The sequence below is a fragment of the Mastigoproctus giganteus genome, chromosome 3 (genome assembly GCF_048544385.1).
Source record: "Mastigoproctus giganteus isolate SK-2022 chromosome 3, ASM4854438v1, whole genome shotgun sequence".
Taxonomy (NCBI): Eukaryota; Metazoa; Arthropoda; class Arachnida; order Uropygi; family Thelyphonidae; genus Mastigoproctus; species Mastigoproctus giganteus.
This window is the reverse complement of record NC_143577.1, coordinates 182,950,067-182,970,299: the sequence shown is the minus strand read 5'-3', so window position 1 is coordinate 182,970,299 and position 20,233 is coordinate 182,950,067. Positions and strand designations below refer to the sequence as shown.

At 37.0% G+C, this 20,233-nt stretch overlaps 1 protein-coding gene across 1 annotated transcript in view; it reads left to right on the top strand.

The window, feature by feature from the left end:
• Positions 1–2,422: 2,422 nt before the first annotated feature.
• LOC150088454 (glyoxylate reductase/hydroxypyruvate reductase-like) overlaps positions 2,423–20,233 on the top strand; it is a 64,677-nt gene continuing 46,866 nt past the window's right edge. Inside the window, exon 1 of the mRNA XM_090369517.1 lies at positions 2,423–2,618. Coding sequence (XP_090225643.1) covers positions 2,548–2,618 — 71 coding nt within the window. The 5' untranslated portion in view covers positions 2,423–2,547. The remainder of the gene's footprint in view (positions 2,619–20,233) is intronic.

The window sequence follows — 20,233 nt, the reverse complement described above, 5'->3', positions numbered from 1 at the left end:
GATTTTAATCCCTTCTCTCTTAAAATTGGTGGGTGTTACAGCAATATGGTTGCCATATTTGAATTCAGCAACGTCAAATCTACAAGAATCACCCTAAATTTTAACAGGGCGCAAAAAATTAAAAAAATTTTTTTTTTTTTTTTTTTTTTTTTGGCGACCAGTGTTATTTTTACGTAACAGAACCACAGATATTTGAGAGAAATGCATATAATGGCATAAAATCCAATACCAGTAGAAGCTAAAATAGAGCAAATAGGTTTAACCTTCTCTTCAGCGAAAGGTGAGTACAGTATATGTATAGTTACGCTGCTTTGCCTGCAGAACTACTGCAAGCAATGCTCCTTTACTGGTGAAGAGCTGAAACGTGACGTAATCGGGATACTTTTTGAAGAGTTTAAAATCAGAATTTTTAAAAAAAGTCACATTTTTTCACGACGTTAGTTTAAATTGCTTGTTAATTTTCCTTGAGATTTTTGTCGCCGTGATTGTATAGTGCAGTACAATTTCCCCACTTGTTATTCGTTTGGAGAGGTCTGGGTTCGATTCCCAGATTGAAGTTTATTTTTTCTCCTCTCCAAAATCAGTAGCATGGAAATCAGGGCAAGCAAAAGATAGTAAGAGTACCAAGACAACAAACACTTCACGACACTGGGCAAGGAGTTTCTTCTTGAAAGACAAAGGTTGACCAGACTGTACGCCGCAAGCTGACAATAATATGCCATTGAGCCACTGCCATAGGGGTGGCAGTGGCTCGATGGCCGAAGTGGAGCGGGAAAATGCGAGAGTACAACAGTACACGCGTTTTAGTTGACAGTGGTTTTATCCAATATAACTGCTGTGAGTGCTGTCCTTGTAAACTCCTCTAGCTCTAAGTGGCCATTTTAGAGTACAAACAGAAATATTTATTTAGTGATAACACCGAAAAAATAAAAACCTTTTTTGCGTTTATTACTGATTTATATTTTTTTATTTATAGCACTCGATGCTATTAATGATTAAATGTTATATAATGTAGTGTTATATAATTGGCAAGCAACAGGCCACTCTAAAATTAGCTTATGAGGCAGATATAGGTTGTTGGTTCTTAGGGGCATTGGAAAGAGACTAATATTGCGCCATGTGTATTATATCTGTACATGTGTGTTCACGGGCCCATACGCGGGATGAAAAACCGAAATAACTCGTGAAGAAAACACTACATCTTCGATTGAAGCGACCTTTAGAAATTCCTCCGGTTATCAATCTGATTAGAACGCACGTCTCTCCAAACGAGTGCAAGTAGCAAAACCAGTACACTGTTATGGAGGACCGCTGGATGTTGGTATAACAATTAATAATTTATTAAAATAATAACCTAAAAAAAAACCTTTTGTCACTGACCTACACTTCTACCTAATTTATAAATATTATTAAAAACATTTTTTTAACGGAAAGAAAAATAAATATTTTGCAACTACCAGTTAAAATCAACAGTGACCACTTCTGTAACGTGCACTGGTGCATGCTAAACACGAGTGCGATATTGTATTTGTATTGATTGCAAACTCCTCTGCTGTGACGTACCCGAGTTGCCATTTTTTGATTTTCCTTTTTTGGTTGGAAGTTTACGAATCTATGGAAGTGGTAAGTAATTAACTGTTAGATATAACTTAATAATATGTATGCTTATCCTCAGGGGTATTACAACTTTCTCCTTTCTATGAGGGGAGAAAGTGGTAAGATCCCGCCCTCCCAAAGAAATTCAGCCTGTGAATTAAAACTTCCTCGCCAATGATGTTATTTGTTATTTGGTTTTTAGGAGCATTAGCAACTAAGGCCATATTGCTCCGGTGCGGTGGTCATTCCCTGACCTTTCCGCATCTTCCGTATTTGGTGGTGACGGGCTCGAACCCCGGTCTAATCAAGAAGCGTGTGCTACGCACTGCTGCTCCTTCCCACCTGGCTACGGAGGCGCCCCCTCGCCAATGAGGAAAGGAAGTGGTGATTATACAGATTCGAAAAATCTGTGTATGAACGACCCACATTTTGAACTGAAATGTTCTTATTTAAACGTTTTCATTTTATTTAGAGGAGGACCTTACTATGCTTAAGCCCAAGCGCTTCCTTCTCCCTTTCCATTCGGATAGTTACTACCGCTGTGTAGAATACCCGACAACTAAAAACCTGTCTACGATAGTTATTGTGCTTTACAATTGAGAGCTCCCTTTGAGATCATCGACACGTCTCACAGCATAAAAAAATAAATAACAAGATAAAACGGATAAGCACTTAAAAGGTATGCATCGCGAACAACAAAGAACCGGGTTTATGAACCAGACAAGATACAGTAATTCCTTGGAAACAGAAGGAGTGCTCTGTTGGATGACTGCAGCAGGCTTTCCGTTGTTACGCAATCGGTTATCACGTGAACAAGAACGTCACTGTCTACACGAGTACGATTAACGGGAGTGGTAGGCATCCTAATAGTGTTGTGCAGCACTCAGCAGAGTGTTCAAGTAGATATCGTGTACTGAGGAACAGAGTCGAAGGAGTATTTGAAGACAAACTATGGGAAAACCTAAAGTGTTTGTGACCAGAGGTGACATTCCAGCAGAAGGTATTGATTTGCTAAAGCAAAAGTAAGTAATGAGTTAATGCTATTTCTAAATACTGTAGTATGATGTAATGTTGAAGTATATATTCACAATCCACATGTCAATGTTAAAACATTTAATTAATTGGTATTTGTGTGTGATTTTGTTAAATGCGAACTTGAGTAAAATGACGTAAGGCATCGGCTTCTTTGAGAGATACCAGTAGAGATTATGCAACATACATTTGCTATTATGTTAACACTCATACATACTATTCTCATTACTAATGTTTACATAATTACATACCGGGGCTGTGCCAGAGACTTATAAAGCATAATAATCATGCCATGCAGTTCCTCATTTGCCATCAAGATTTTCCTCATACCATATGAGTCGTGCACGATCACCGACAAATCAGATAGACTTATAATCTTGAAAATCCGTTTTGCACTTCATAGCTGTTTTTGGTGGATAACTAAGTTATTCGAATAACTAAAAATATAACACACAATTAGAGATGTAATATTCTAGATTTCTAATAGTTTCCATTGTTTTAAATCCCATTAACGTGGAAGCGCAGAAAATATCTCATCCTGTGCCAGCTCTCAGGGGTGGCAAAATGAGCACGCCCTTTTTCGTGCTTTGGGAGAAAGGAAGTTACAAAATGAATAATAAGATCTTTCAATGTTTAAGGGAAAAAAAGGAATGGAATTTTAATTTTCTGTTTAACATACAGGTGCCTAGAAGCCTTGACACGAGCTGCGGGGAGGATTCAATTTTTAACGCGTTTTTTTTTTTTTTTCTGAACACCTACATGTAACAACGTGTTTGACCTCTTCATTATTCTTTGACATAAAAATTTCATTAAAGTTACATTATTATTTATGAAAAGTCCTGTTATGTAACATCTTATCTTAATCGCCCCAGTCCTCTGAGTTACATAATTTTGGAATAGCTCTTTGGATGCTGAAGCATCTGATCATCTAATATTTAACTACTGCAGAACTGTAATAAAGATGTGTATTTGCAGTGGAAAGAGAAATATTGATATTCTTCATGATATTCGATTTAAACTTTAAGTGCATATTATACAAGCAATCGTTATAATCCATCGATTTTATGCAATGATAAATCAATAAGGTAGCCGATAGCTCTTTTTTATCCAACAGTCTTGGTGCTATTGTAGCTTTAAGATAACTGAGATAGCATGAGTCTTGCACAGCGTTGCCAACTCTTAATAATATTTCCCGCTAGCCGCATACTCAAAATCCGCTATTTTTAGCACTTGACCCGCCAAATTTTTTAAATTTTCATTTGTTTGTACTTTGTAGTGAATAAAAACAAACAAACAAATAGTATATATAAATAGTTATTTATTTTTCTGTTTTTAATATAAAATCAATATCTAAAAATCTAAATTAATTTCGAAATTCAATACCTCCTCATCATATGCTTCTTGTGTACCTATTTTGCGAAGCACTTCTTCAGGTAAAACATAATTTCTACAACACTTTCCAACTATTTTGAGCCCGTACCTACTGATAAGATTGCATTAACCATGCCAACACTCATTCTGTTGCGTGTTTTGTTTTTTACTAGATTTAAGTTGCTGAATATTCTTTCCACATCTGCATTGGATAATGGCAAAATTAAAATACCCAATGCAAATTCGCTAATTTCTTTAAATGGATTTTCACCGCTTGCATCTCGATATTTCGAAACTTCTGACCAAAACTTCATTGTATTGTTGATGTTTTCCCATTTAACGAGAGTAATGTTTATATACAGTTGCTCAATTTTTTTATTTTTCTACTTCAGACAATTTTAAATTTTGTAATAAATTTATCAGTGGTTCTTTTTGTTGCTTTAGTAAATCTATAATGCTTTAATATATTGTTAACTGAGATTAATGACATTTTTTCTAATTCTTTTATGTTGTCCGGAAGGCGTTGTTTTAATTGCTGATACAAATCAATCAAGAAATTACGGCATCTCTCTCTTATTGCCATTTCATCTGTTGTTGTGATAAGTTTATTCATTATTAATTCATTTATTTTTATTTCAAATTGGTAACCTAAATATGGCTTAGGGTCTAAATAATTATTAATGTCCTCTTCTATCCTTTCAATATCTGTATTTGGTAAAAACATTTTATTGGCAATCATCGACAATAGCATGTTTAAATCATGTAGTAATAATGTAGGATCGGCAGTATTTGATTCAAAAGATTTGTTTACTCTTTGTACTTCAGATAAGATAGGTTTTAAAATAAAAGATATACTAAATTACTTTCATCTTTGAACATTGAATAAAGAAGTTCTGCAGTATAACATTTGTCAGTCAAACGAGTTATTTCAAAATGGGCTTTTAATTCAATATACTGTTCTAAAATTCTTGTTATAGCAACTTCAATGGATAACCACCTTGTTTGACACGAATGAACTATCTTTTTCGGATCTGCACCATCGTTTATGGCACTGTATAAATATTTGAATTGATTTTGTCGGCTGGTGGATTTACTAAACCAATTAAAAGTTTCAGCTATCATGAATTCTAGACTTCTAGGGAATGTTTCGCGGGTTGCATGACATACTGCTAATTGCAAAGAATGACAAACGCATTTAATTAATGCGTATGTCATTCTTTACAATTGTGGAAAAGCTAACCATTCCTTCCGAAAATTTTGGGTATATTTCGTTTTGTTTTTGTCCGCCATCCCGTAAGGTAAGGCTTATGGCCAGTCCACCTCTATCGAGAGAGAAAAAAAATATGAAATCGTGAAACGCTTTGAGCGAAATGAAAGCCCATGTGATATTGCACGTGCTACAGACCTAAATGAGGCAACGCCGAGAATTACAAAGAATGCGGAGAAAATAAAAACAACTTTCATAGCGGGAACAACTCAAAGTGTAATTAAAATCCATTAGATTAAGACACAAGAATTGGAAGAGATGGAACGGCTGTCATCTCTTTGGATAGAAAATCAAACAAAAAACAAGTTTGCTTACGATAGAAGCAAAAGCATTAGCAATATTTTATTACGACCTTTACGTAATAAAAAAATACGTAATAATCGTAATGAAATACGTAAGTATTTTATTACGATTATTTATTGTGTTTGTAATGTTTTGGTTACAAATGTGTGTTCAATCTTGGGTGGTCGGCACCTAACCCAATTTTTCCCATAGGGCCTGTTGTTTATATTGCACGAGGGTTTCTAGGAATACAACTATCGTGCTATACGAGGACTGACTATACTAAGATATTATTACACTGTGGTTATTAGAAATAATTATTACTTACTCTTATTACTTATTGCTCTGTGGTTATTAGAAACGTTGAAAGAGATGTCGGTAATTCGGATCGCATTTCTTTGAAGCCAAACAAATACGACGAAGAAAAATTATCCAATGCCATTCCTTCGCGGTTTCAAAAAAAGGCGTCATTAGAATTTTTTCCACATTTTTAGATTTGATCCAACAATTTAAAGCTATGACCCAATGATCAGGTCGTTTGACCGCGAGCGTAACTACGTAAAATTGTTGGGGTTCTCCTCAGGGAAATCCAGAATAATATAAAACCGATTCGTCGCTTTATAAAAAAATAACTATGAAATATGATATCCCTACTATTTCAATTATGAATTATTTTTATTATTAATTAAATAATTAATTGAACAATTAATTTAATATTTCTTAAATGAATATTTCTTAATTTAAATGTTACATTGCCAAAATACATAAAATGCTAAACATTTATACTCTTCCCGCTAAAAAATCCGCTATCCGCTATATCATATTTTTATCCGCTAAACCTGAAGCAATTCCGCTAAATCTAGCGGGAAAACCGCTAAAATGGCAACACTGGTCTTGCATTACTAAACTAATATATCTTCTATGCGGACCGTTTAAGTGGCACTAAAGTCCAAAAGATTGTCAGAAAACATGGTTGGTTGGTTGGTGAGGTAGACTCAATATAAACATCTGCTGTGCAAGTTGTTTCATGACAGTCTGCGATAATCAGCGTTGTGGTTAATGTTCAAAGCCGTATAAAACGTGCGTTGTGTTACACCTGAAAATATCGTGTTTCTTGTGATTCATTTGAAGTCGACTGTAAACTGTATGTACAACCTGCAGAACTCACTTGAAGTCGACTGTAAACCGTATGTACAATTAGAATCGGAAATTAACTACATAATTCATGTATTTTTTTTGCATTGTATCATTGTTTATCACTTTGAAGTTTATTCCTGTTTATTACCATCTCTCTCTCTCTCTCTCTCTCTCTCTCTCTCTCTCTCTCTCAATCAGCGTAAATATTTTCTTTCTTTCACTTTATTGATAATATACTAACTTCTATAAATACTGAGGTTTATTTTTATAAACATAGTTAAAACTCTCTACTGATCGACGATTGAAATAAAATCTGCAATATTAATTTTACTAAATTAATACGTTATTTTCAATTTATAAAACTATAAATTTTAATTTTGACAAAATAGATGGAGAATATGCACATTTGGAATGTAGGAATAACCTTAGTATTATTCATTTGAACAATGCATATCAAAGGCAAGTCTCATATACTCGTACTTCTTTATAAGAAACAGCTGTTGCGAATATCACACTACAAAATATTTGAAAACATGCTAATGGCACGCAGATCAACCGTTTACGGCGATAACAACGACATATTGCTCCGGGATATGCGGTGGTCATTCCTTGACCTTTCCGCATCCTCCGTATTTGGTGGTGACGGGCTCGAACCCCGGTCTAATCAAGAAGCGTGTGCTACGCACTGCTGCTCCTTCCCACCTGGCTACGGAGGCGCCTAGTACTGGGAAGTACAAAAGAAGGTAGACTTTGAGGCAGTAGGAAGGAAGGAAAGGTGTGCGGGGGGGGGATTTGTTTTTCTCCTCCCGATGTACAAATCCAACCAGCTTTTGAATTTTTCAAAACTTATAAGGTGAGATGAAAAACTACGACAGTTTTCGTTTTGGGCGATGTACCACTAATCATTCTGTATTTGTAAACTTCAAAAATAGTCTTTTGAAATCGGATGAATCATTTTGATTAACCCTGTATTATTTCCCAAGTGTAATAAACCTTGATTTTTCAGCATTAAAACATCGCTGCCATTTATCTAACCATCCCTGAAGCTTATTCAAACCGTCCTGAAGAGGTATTGGTCATTAACCACTCCAATCTTCACATCATCTGGGAACTCTGATATTGTCCTCGTCAATTTTATTTCTTTTTTTATTTACTACACTGAACAGTTGCATATACATGCAATTGTTCAATGTAGCTGCGGCACCTGGAACAGAGTTCAACTCCTCCAGTTACATCGTGTTGAACTTTCAGCATGTGTAACTGGTTCCAGGTGCCGCCGCTTCTTAATGATTTCATTTAGGAATATCAAAAACAAGATCTTTTTAGTATCATCCTCGAGGAACCCCACTTCTGGCTTTACCACATTCTGAACTGTAACCATTAATTACAACCTTTTGGTTCCTGTTGTGTAGCCAGCCCATAAATCCATATAAGGATTTTTTTTTATTTATTTATTTTTTTTTATGAAAACCCCAAACACGAGAAGTATTAGAACCTGTACTTAGTACCATGCTTGGGTTGGAGGCTGAGAAGACGAGAGAAGATATTCGTTGATTTTAGACTTGAACTTCTCTAGACTGTAATTTTCAGGAAAGACATATGAAGGAAGGTTGTTCCAGAAAACGACAGTTGAATGAATAAACGAGGAAGATGAAAAGTTGGTTCTGTCAGTTTGAAGTTGGACAGTAAATGGATGTTGGTTAGTGGCGGCACGTGTTCGGACAGTTTTGAAAGAGAGAGAGGAAATAATAGAAGCCAAATCAGAAGAACAGTGCCCATGGAAATATCTGAAGAAAAGACATGCAGCAGAAACAGTACGTCTATGAGACAGTGAGTGGAGAGACTCTGTTAGAGATGAGTCATTAATTAACCTAAATTAATGACTCACCTAGAAGCCTGAGAGATGAGTCATTAATTTAGAAGCCTTCTCTAGAAGCCTGAGAGAAGTTTTGGGGGCACCGTCCCAGATGTGGGAACAATATTCCTTGGAAGGGCGGATTTGTACAGCGTGAACAGCTATTTCAAAGAAAAGTAACTTCGAGAGCGAAAGAGAAAACCAAGTTTTTTAGATGCAGAGTAAGCAATATTTGTAATTTGCTTGTGCCAAGAGAGATTAGAAGTCAGGGTAATCCCCAAAAGAGATATATAAACTTGCCTAGAAATCGGAGTGTCACCAAAGATAGGCATAGGAGGAGTAGAATCCTTTTTTGCGAGATATAAGACAAGACTGAGTTTTAGAAGGATTGAAATCATCTAAGTTCTTTGCCCCACTGAAGAATTACCTAGAGATCGGCATTTAAGGAATTAGTAGCGGATATTCGAGAATTTGAAGCTGAGCATGCAGACAGGCACGGCAAGTGTTCTCAAAATGGAATGCAATGTGCTATTATCGGCAAAACTATGAATAGGATTTCCCGTTAATGGAAGAAGGTCATTAATATACAAGAGAAAAAGAGTAGGGGAAAAAATTGAATCTTGGGAGACACCAGCATTACTGGAGAAGTTAGAAGACAGAGAGCTATATACCATCACACCTCAGTAAGAGATCAGAGAGAAAACTGGATAACCAATTACAAAAAACAGTTGGCAAACCATAATGTGGAAGCTTGTTTAGAAGACCTTTATGCCAAACACGATCAAAAGCCTTTGAGATGTCAAGAGCAACTGCTTTTTCACCGAACTTTTCCATTCATTTTGTTCAAAAATGGGTAACGTAAACCAGAATATCACCAGTGGATCTACACTGACGGAATCCATACTGGCGATCGTTGATCAGACGGAAGGTTTCTAGGTAGTTGGCGGTTAATTGGCGGTTGGTAGTTGGCGGTTAATTGATTTCTCCATTACTTTAGAAAGGGTAGAAGTAATTGCATGGGAGGATTTTGTCACCATTTTTAGGAACTAGCTGGATATGAGCAAATTTCCAAGCAGAAGGAAAAACACCTTTGGATTAAGAAAGTGAAAAAAGGTGGCAAACAACAGGAGTAAGTTCAGGAGAACAGGTTTTGAGAATAAGTGGACCTTTCTTAACATCAAGATTCGTCAAAATCCTTCTGGCATCCTTTTGACAGAAGACCACAGGAGGCATTGAATGGAACGTGTTGGGAATGGTGGGAGGTGTTTTACCAAGATCATTAATAAATGAGTTGGAAGAAAAATGGGATGATAGCAGGTCAGCTTGATCCTTGGCCGAAGTGACAACAGAACCATCTAGTTTTGACAGAGGTGGGAGCAGAGATGAGCAAAAGTTGCGGCTGATAGCTTTGGCAAGAGACCAGAATGCTCGGCTACCATTAGAGCAAGAAGCAAGTTTTCTACCCTTAGCCTGTTCAAAATTCAGTTTGGGCTGATTAAGAACTGCTTTACAATTGTTGCGAGCTTTGGTGTAGCAGAAAATGAAAACAAGCCAATTACGATATGCAACATTCTTCTCCTGAACGGCCTTAACACATTTATTGGAAAACTAAGGTTAAATGAAGAACGAAATTTTAATGTGAAGTGTAGGATAAAGGATTCCATCCTTACAAGAATAATTTCACTGACACGATATGAGCAAACGTTGACATTGGAAGCTTTGAAACAGTAGTCTGACCTAGGAAAAGAAGAAAAAAAAATTTCGCAGGTCATCCCATTTTGCATTCCTGTAATGCTAAACAACACGAGGTTGGAAATAGCCATGAGATAAATGCTCCATTGGAAAAGAGAGAATCACCAAGTTTTGATATGAGGCGCCTAAAGGACCACTCACTTCGACCGTGTACTTAGAAAGGTTGTTTGTGAGAAAAAGATCAAGCGTGTTGGCTGTATGGTTAAGATTGTCTAGTATTCTTGTAGGAAAATGAACAATCTGTGCAAGGCCATTAGTAATTGCAAAAGCCTCCGCATCTCGACCAGCTGGGTCGGTGTGAAAACGGAAAACGGAAACTAGAAAACGGAAGCCAGCTGGAGTTGTGAACATTAAAATCACCAAGGAAATTACCTCACTGTTAGGAAAGTTGGACTGGAGAAAGTCAAGTTGCAAAGAGAGGAAGTCGAAAAGCTCCAATGATTAGTGGAGTTGGGAGAACGGTAGAGACAACAGATGAATTTGACACAATGAAGTAGAGATTTGAAGCCAGAGAAGATCGAAAAGAGGAGATTCCAAATTACTAAGTCTCTGACAGGGAATATCAGAACGGACATATGCATAAGTACCACCTTTGAGGCGAAAGGAATCATACAGCGAATAATTTGGGCAACTGAGATGAGCAGTGGTTGAATCGACCGATAACTGAGATTCGAATTGAGACCACGTATATTTGTGAAATGAATTAGGAAGTGTTTTGGAGGTTTAGATCTTTTCGCAGATGAGCTTACTCTATTAGTTTGACAACTCATGATGTATTTAATAGTGAGAAAAAGTGAGGAAGACATGCTGTATGAAGTAATAAAATTTTTGGATATGGCGTACACATGGTAAGAATATACTCAGATCCTTGACATAAAGTGGCCTTGACAATGCTTTCCCCCCATATACACACTACTCGGACTCCCTCCAGTCACTATCTAGCAGAGTATAGGTAGCATGATCATACACTAGCTGATCCGGAAGCCTCCTAAAGAGTTAACAATTGGTTCGTCCGGTGTACTAACTAGCGACCGACCTGCAAACACCGTTTTAGAGCTGTATCCTCGAAATGTAAGGAAGATTGGATCTCGCCATGATGTCTATCATAACCTCAAAAGTCATCAGTCATACTGCATAATAGAAGAGATGGGATTTTACTTATGATCCCACAATCAACGTGTAAGCATCGGGCTTACATTAGGATTCATTTTGTTTACAGATATTAGATTTTTATTCATTTAAATATTAACGGCCGGCCAATTCCCTGAATTTCACTGCAGTCTGTGGGGAGGGGGATATTTTCACTGAGAACGGGGTTTCACACAGTTTATCTCTTTCTAGGTACACAACACTCTTGATGAATCGCATAATAAAGCGGACAGCAACAATGGGCAGCTCGAAAATTAAATTGAGACCTAGAAACCAGTCCTTCCAATTCTATTCCAGAATGTCATCATTTTAAAAGAAAATGCATAGAACAATTCAAATTTCCTTAACTTTAGGCTACAATGTCTCAATTAGATGCTCTGGCTTCTTAGTGTCTAGGAATGCTTACTTTAAATCATCTAGATTCTATAAGTGAAATTTGTCTGAAAGTATTGACAAATTATTTCAAGTGACATGCACTCTGAAAACAATCTAATTTGGCTAAGATTAATGTTTGGACGCAAATAAATCAGCATCTTTGTTCCTTTTTGAAAGGAGAGTGCGGGAAAAATAAATTTCTCTATCGGATAAGATACAAGATTTAAAGATTTTAACAATGGACATGCAGCCTTTTTCGAAAGAGTCGGTCATTCAGTCTTTGATGTGTGGGAGAGCGTTTAGGCGTCCGCCCGAGAGGACCGAAGAGTACACAGAAAAATGACTGACGAACTGATATCCCTTCGCATTGATAATGACGCTGACGAAGGTGTACGAGGATCGATGTCGAAATTTGCAGACAATGCAATATTCGGAGGGTAGTTAACAGCGTCAAGCGGCGCTCCTTCAGGATGGCTTGGATGGGTTTCGGGATAAGTGGTAACCATGTTTTTATGGCGCAAAACGCAAGTTGTACATATGGAAAATAAAAACCCTAAAATAAATTATACACTTCAGAGGATTTGAATTAAAAATGGCAGAGAATGAAAGTAAAATAAGTTTTCTGTTTATACTCCGAGAGACAACCACAAAGTCAGAAGAGTTCACGAGAGAGAGAGTACAAGAACATCGCCATATTCAGCAGTAAAGTGAGCTTTAACCACGGTCAGCTTAAACGCGCGTACAACTGTACCCTCGCATTTGATCACTCGGCGATTTTGGGATTATGATCCAGTAGACGTGCCAAGGAATTTTTACCCATGGTATCCAGCAGATGGTTTATGGAGCAACAATTTGTAGAGATAGGGAAATTATAATTCCACAAAGGCAAATGTGTGACCACACTTAGATCACTACATTTAGCTATGGAGGACACGCGTAAAAAGCTAGCTTTGTTGAAAGGTAAATGATGCCTATACGTCTTGTGAGAGTGCCATCTCACCAGACGTATCGGCTACAAAATGTAATAACCGAACACCTTGAAGCGGATATGAAAATTTTAGACACCGAATTTTTAACACTGGGAATAGTTGCTTCCGGCTTGGGGAAATTCAAGTATAATACCAGCTTCGATCATTACCTACTAAAAGAGGAAAACAAGGATTTTTTTTTTTTTTTTTTTTTTTTGCCGATACAGTAAAAGACTGGCTTCCTTACACCGCAATTCAATATTAATACTAAAATTAAAACAAATTATATTATAATATTAATTAAATCATTAAATGAATTCATTATTAGGTGTCGTGAATAACAGGTTTATGAATTGTAAGCATTATCTAAAATGGGCATTGTGAATTGCATTTATGAATAATGGGTATAATGTTATGCAATGTAATCAGAATTTAAAGGAAAAACACTTAATTGTGCAAATACTGTAATATAAACCGAAGTCACATTTATTTAGAATGCAGTCTGCTGGCCAGAGAACATGTGTATTAGCAAGATTGTTGTATTATACAATTGTAGGAATTGAATTGTAAAGTTGGAGAAATACTGTTTGTAACGATGATAATTGTATTCCTTGGGAACTACAGGTATTGTGAAATATAAATAAATAAATAAATTTTCTGTTTATACTCCAGCACGACAACCAAGTCAGTAGAGTTTACAATAAATCGTCAATACAAATATTTATCGTATTTAGTAGTCACGGGCTTGAACCCCGGTCCACTCAAGGAACGCGTGCTATGCACTCTCGCTCCTGACCACTGGGCTACGTCAGGCATATGTCGTGAAAGCTTGAATTAATGTTATAAGATTTATTATAATGAACATTTATAAGTCTTGTTGAATTCAGCATTATTAAGTAATTTGTATACTGAATTAAGGTAGCCTGAGGTGAATTTTGAGAATATTACAACTAACCTCAGGGGCTCACATCTGGTGAGTATGGGCTTGACACACACACAGGGTTCTGAGCTGGGTATCATCATTCTTCTCTTTCTTAGTGATTCCCTTTTACTTTTTGACTCTCTCTCTCTCTCTCTCACTCTAACCCTCAGGTAATTCAGAAATAAGCCCCAGGCTTCCTTGCACCATACGGCCAATAATAATTAATTGAAATTGCACCGTATCTATCAAATAAGAGAATTCTGAACGAATGAAAGAAAGTGAATATATAATTAAAATATTCACTTTCTGAAAAAAATTATTTGTACCTTTTTCTAGTACACATTTCATCATTTTATTTATTCATTATTTATTTTAAAGTAGATATATAAGTAAAATAAAACAGAAATTACTACTTATATATATATACATATCCTAAAAGTGCGGCATAATTTATTTATACAAATACTGATTATTTTAAAATAATTTTCAGCAACATTAATTAGAACGAAATGATTCGTAACTGCCCCCCCCCCCCCGCTCAAGAATTTCACTTAAGATTTACTGTACTCGTTCTACAAATCAAGGGAAGATTGCTGTAGATGTATTTTCATTTCTGTGTCTCTCCTTCCCCTTCAGGAAATGAGATAGTTCTGAGCAAATAAAAAACTGTTTGTTTAGGCATTGGTAACACCGTACTTCAGCAATATATCAAGGGAGTTAAATAATACTGTATAATTTACTATTGTCTGCGATATGCTTTGAATGTCTGTTAGATTTCATAAGTTTCAAGGTTAAAATGATCTGTACAGATCACGTCTTTCTTCTTCGCTTGAAATTTGTGTAAAACAGGCTGAAGAAAAAAATATACTTGTGTTCCTATTAAGATGACTATATGGTTAAACAATTATTCTTTAAACATGCACAATATACAGGGTGATTATAAGGAGCGTAGTACTGTATAAGAAAGTGGTAGTTGCAACTTGCGTTTTAATTTTTTAAACTAGAGAGTTTGAGAAATTACCACAACTGTTACTTATACTATAGATATTGTTCATAAAGTTTAAATAAATTACGATAATCATGAATGTAATTTATTTTAATGAATTGAATTCATGTTAGGGCATTCCAGACTTGTCTTCGTCCATGCGAAGGTCAGCGAATGCGATGTCTAGGAAACAAATCATTTACTGAGTTATAAAAACATTCTTTCAACCAAATTGAATTGTATGGTTTTGATTACACGATATGCTTGTAATTACTGGCGCGCATGGAGATCTATTGAACGATTGTGGGAACTTTGTGTAAGCAGTGTGTGTGTGTGTGTGTGTATATATATATATATTTGAATAATACTTGAAAACTGAATCTTTCATAATAAAAAGGTAAAGCAAACATCAGAGGCAGCAAAAAGCATATTCCTCTACATGATGCTTGAAATATAAAAATACATTAGAATGAGGATTAAAAAATTAAAATAATGCCAACAGCATGGAAAGACAGAAGAGCGAAAATAATCAAAATTAAACATAACGATCAAACCAACAGGGAGGGAAAAGAAGGGGAAAAAGAGAAAATATTGCAGCAGAAACTCACCAAGATACTTTAGAAAATCTAAATGCAAAGATAATAATCAATTTAATTTTGAATGCCAATTAAATAGAAATTTAACGGCACCCCCCTCTCTGACGGGCACCAAGTCCAAATTTATGTGAAATATCACCAACAGATGTAAACCAACTCCAGTAAAATAAACCAAAAATAGACTGACCATTACGCCCCATCTCAACAGAGGACCACAAGGTCAATAATGGTCAGGGAATCGCTGCATTTCGATCGCTAGACAAATCGCCTCAAAGGCATGTCGATCGAGTGATCAATCCGCCACCCGATTCGCAGATCGAATCGCCAACGCAGAGGACTCCTCATTCTAATTTATTTTTATATTTCAAGCATCATGTGGAGAGAATATGCTTTTTGCTGCCTCTGATGTGTGCTTTACCCTTTTATTTTTTATTACGAAAGATTGTTTTCAACTACTGTATTTCAAGCATTATTCAAATATATGTATAAGTATATTACATGACAGTGGCGGGAGGATTTGTTAACGCTACGCCCGTGCTGCCATCCATAGTTCATTATTCGTCTATATAATCTGGTTAAGATTACTTTTTGTCAGTGGTGTGGCTTTGCATTGGAGTGTTTGTATCTGTCCCATTCTTAATTTTCGCTGCATCAGGACCCCAGCTATTCAAGTCCTCTACATTGGCAGTTCGATCTGGGCATCGGGTGGCGGACTGATCTTTCGATCGACTCACGTTTGCGGCGATTTGTCTAGCGATCTAAATGCAGCGATTCACTGACCATTATTGGCCTTGTGACCTCTGTTGAGATGGGGCGTAATGTTCAGTCTATTTGTGGTTTATTTTATTGCAGTTGGTTTACATCTCTGTTAGTGATATTTCACATAAATTTGGACTTGGTGCCCGTCAGAGGGGGCGCAGTTAAATTTCTATTTAATTGGCATTCAAAATTTAATTGATTGTTACCTTTGCATTTAGATTTTCTAAATTATCTTGGTGAGTTTCTGCTGCATTATTTTTATTCATGTTACCCTTTTCTTCCCTCCCTGTTGGTTTGATCGTTATGTTTAATTTTGACTATTTTCGCTCTTCTGTTGTAAGAACAAAATTCTTACACTTATCCTAGCGAATGTTATGTTATAAATATTATAACATAACAAGAAAAATATGTATATATTAAATAATATTATTTTACATAGGATGATTTTCAGCTTAGATTGTGATCGCTCTGTACCATACAGTCAAGTAGGGGAGGATTAACGTAACAACGGGGGGTAGCAGGACGGTACACAAGACAATGGGAGCACTGGAACACTAGTACAAAGGGGGCACCGTAAGGCCAGTTCATGGTCGCATAAACAGAAAGTGAGCAGCTCTTTGGAAGAAAAGAACAAGGGGAACCGACTCCCCCTTGTGGAGAGGAAGATTTTAAGAACTAAGAGGGTGAAGGAGACCCTGGATGTGGCATACACCTGTGGTAATGGCTAGCCACTATATGAAACAGACCGACTCTTGAGCACTTATTAATTTCCAAGGAGCGGTAGAGAAGAAACAGAGTGGACTAATGGCGGTAAGTGAATCGGGAATGATCACATGGAAATATATAGAAAATTCTAGACGCCCAGTAGTTCATCGAAGTTGATGGAAATTTTGTAAACAGGAAGTTACCCCAGGAGAGGGAAGGGCCAAGAAAAACGGAAGAAGTGGTTTTTTTTTTTTTTTTTTTTTGATTTGGTAGTTGTTGGCGCATCGGCTTCTGTGGCCATATTGCACCTCCCAAGGTTTTTGCAGTACTTTGATCCAAGCCCGAGGCGGGAATCGAACCCGCGACCTTTGGGTTGCCGGGCAGGTACTTTACCCACTCGGCTAGCCCGGTCGGCTAGGAAGAAGTGGGAGAGAGCGAATGAGAATAATGAGATGATGGAGAACGAACGACGATTGGATCAAAATAGGATGAGCACCTGAAGCAAAGAAGAGATGCAAGACAGGAAAGAGGAGTTAGGAGTTTTTTGGGAGAGTTGTGAGTTTTGGCAGTGTGGAAGTTTGGAGAGTTCCCGTGGAGATGCCTGAGTGATGTGCGGCTGGAAAGAAATCCCGAGAAGTGCCGGGAGAATCGCCAGAAAGTAGCGGCCAGAGTAATGAGTTGTGGGAGATGCTGTTTAAGAGTTGTTGAAATAGGAAGGAGATAATCCTTGAAAGATGGAAACACCTATGCTGGAGCTGAGAAAAAAGGATCGAAAAGCCTCACCATAGAACGATAAGGAAGAGCTACATAGCCAGGCTTCTTAATAAAGCGGTAAGAAGAGTCCTGATAATCCTATTATGCTTCCCAGTTTCGTCGAACTGATCAGACGCCCAAAAAGCAGGCCGGAGCAACTTATTTAATAGCCGTATGTAAAGAAGAGCGAGTTCCTGAACGTAGGAGAATCCCTGTAGATGAACAGCAGTACTTTGCCGATGAAAAATTCCAGTTGGAGCCTGATGATGCCCTATGCTGTTGATGATGAGTCGCCCCTGAACTGAGAAAAGGTAGTGTAAAGAGTGATTCCCTAAGTTAATATGTAAGTACGAGATAATAATTTTAAGCTAGATTTGAAGAGAAGGACTTTAGAAAAATGTTTATTTAGTTGATAGTAGATTTGAAGAGAAGGACTTTAGAAAAATGTTTATTTAGTTGATAGTAGATTTGGGATTGATTAGTATAAAAGGAAGAAAAGGGTTCATAGATGTATGTACTTCATCTCAAGGATAAGTTAAAGCAAGGAAGATTTAGATACATGTACTTGAGACTGATATGTTCTAAGTTAAGATGTAAAGGTGTTCTATGTACTTGAAACGTTACAAGATATTAAGATTGAATTATTTTGGAAGGGATAAATTAATGAAAGATTATAGCGGGGATTTATAAATCTAGGACAATGTCCATAGAGGTGTTAAGCCCACTGAGGTAATTCCAGTTGGGAAGTTTAACTGTTAGAAAGTAAAAATAATGTTATGAGATGTAACCTAAACCAGAAGGAGAAAAAGCAGAAAGACACGAAGAGACATATTATATCATTTGCTACTAATTTTACATCTTAACACACATATAATGCCAGTTATTAACATGATACCAATTGATGTTGTATGATGCAATTCTTTAATGTATATACTGTGAAATAAACAAATTTGTATATGTTTATCATGTGTAGTATTGAGTCATTCTGAATACTCAGCCAGTCCAGAGGAGACATACACGAACTATTAATCCCCCAGAATCTGTAATCTTCTGTGCAGTATACAAGTCAGGTGTTAACGTGGAGGGTGGTAAATTAAAGGGGAAATTTAAGTGAGAAATACAAAGTTAAAAGAGGTGGGTCTGGAAGATAACGTGATTTATTAAATAATAAATAAATAATAAAAGAAAAAAGTATTATCCCCCCATAATTATCCTCTCCAGAATAACTATCCACTAACTAAACCACCCCCCCACACTGTCTTGCCAAAAATAATGTTAGCATTATTTTTATAATCCTTATTCTAATATATATATATATATATATATATATATATATATACACACACACACACACACAGTATATACAGGGTGTTTCAGTTAAACGTTTCAGAACTTCTAAGAGGGGTAGGGTACATCCTGACAACTCGAAATCATATAGCAATGTGGGGTCGGAAATGCTTTCCTGAAGCGGTGTTGTACACAGAAGCACCATAAAAAGAAAAGAGACCGTAAGTGAGAAATCGTTTTAATAATACATGAAAAGAAGCAAAAGGTACATGGATTAAAGTAAGTGTTCGAAGTGTCTTCCACGGGCTACAATGCACGCTTCACATCTCCGACGAATGGACATCCGAACATTCTGGAATACTCCAGGCGAATTTCTAATTTCTTCGGCAGCTACTGCGATTCTTGCAACCAGCTCCTCAGCATTGTCAACAGGGGTGTCATAAACTAGCGATTTCATATGACCCCAGAAATAAAAATCAAGACATGATAGGTCGGGTGACCGAGCAGGCCAACGCACGGGACTACCACGTCCCGTGCGTTGGCCTGCGAGATCACCTCATCGGACCTTACCTGTTACCGTGTCGTCTAACCGGACCTATCTACTTGATCTTTCTGCAGCAAGTATTGCCACAACTTTTGAGAGATGAACAGATTTCTGCATCGGGGCAACAGACAATGTGGTTCCAACACGATGGAGCCCCTGCCCATTATAGCGGAGATGTTCGTAACTACCTGGATGTCACATTTGGTCAACAGTGGATCGGACGTGGTGGTCCCGTGCGTTGGCCTGCTCGGTCACCCGACCTATCATGTCTTGATTTTTATTTCTGGGGTCATATGAAATCGCTAGTTTATGACACCCCTGTTGACAATGCTGAGGAGCTGGTTGCAAGAATCGCAGTAGCTGCCGAAGAAATTCGAAATTCGCCTGGAGTATTCCAGAATGTTCGGATGTCCATGCGTCGGAGATGTGAGGCGTGCATTGTAGCCCGTGGAAGAAACTTCGAACACTTACTTTAATCCATGTACCTTTTGCTTCTTTTCATGTATTATTAAAACGATTTCTCACTTACGGTCTCTTTTCTTTTTATGGTGCTTCTGTGTACAACACCGCTTCAGGAAAGCATTTCCGACCCCACATTGCTATATGATTTCGAGTTGTCAGGATGTACCCTACCCCTCTTAGAAGTTCTGAAACGTTTAACTGAAACACCCTGTATATTGTTTAATAACAACAAACAAGGTAACGAATTTGTGTAAAGCGTTGATAATTTCAAAAATGATCCACATTAATGATTATTACTATTGTGGATTATTGCGGACACAGAGCTAAATGGAGACAGAATAAATAATGACAAGTTTAATATTAATTTGAAAACACACATATATTAAATTAGACACATATAAAATCTTTCGGTTAGTTTGTTAACCTTCATCAGTCA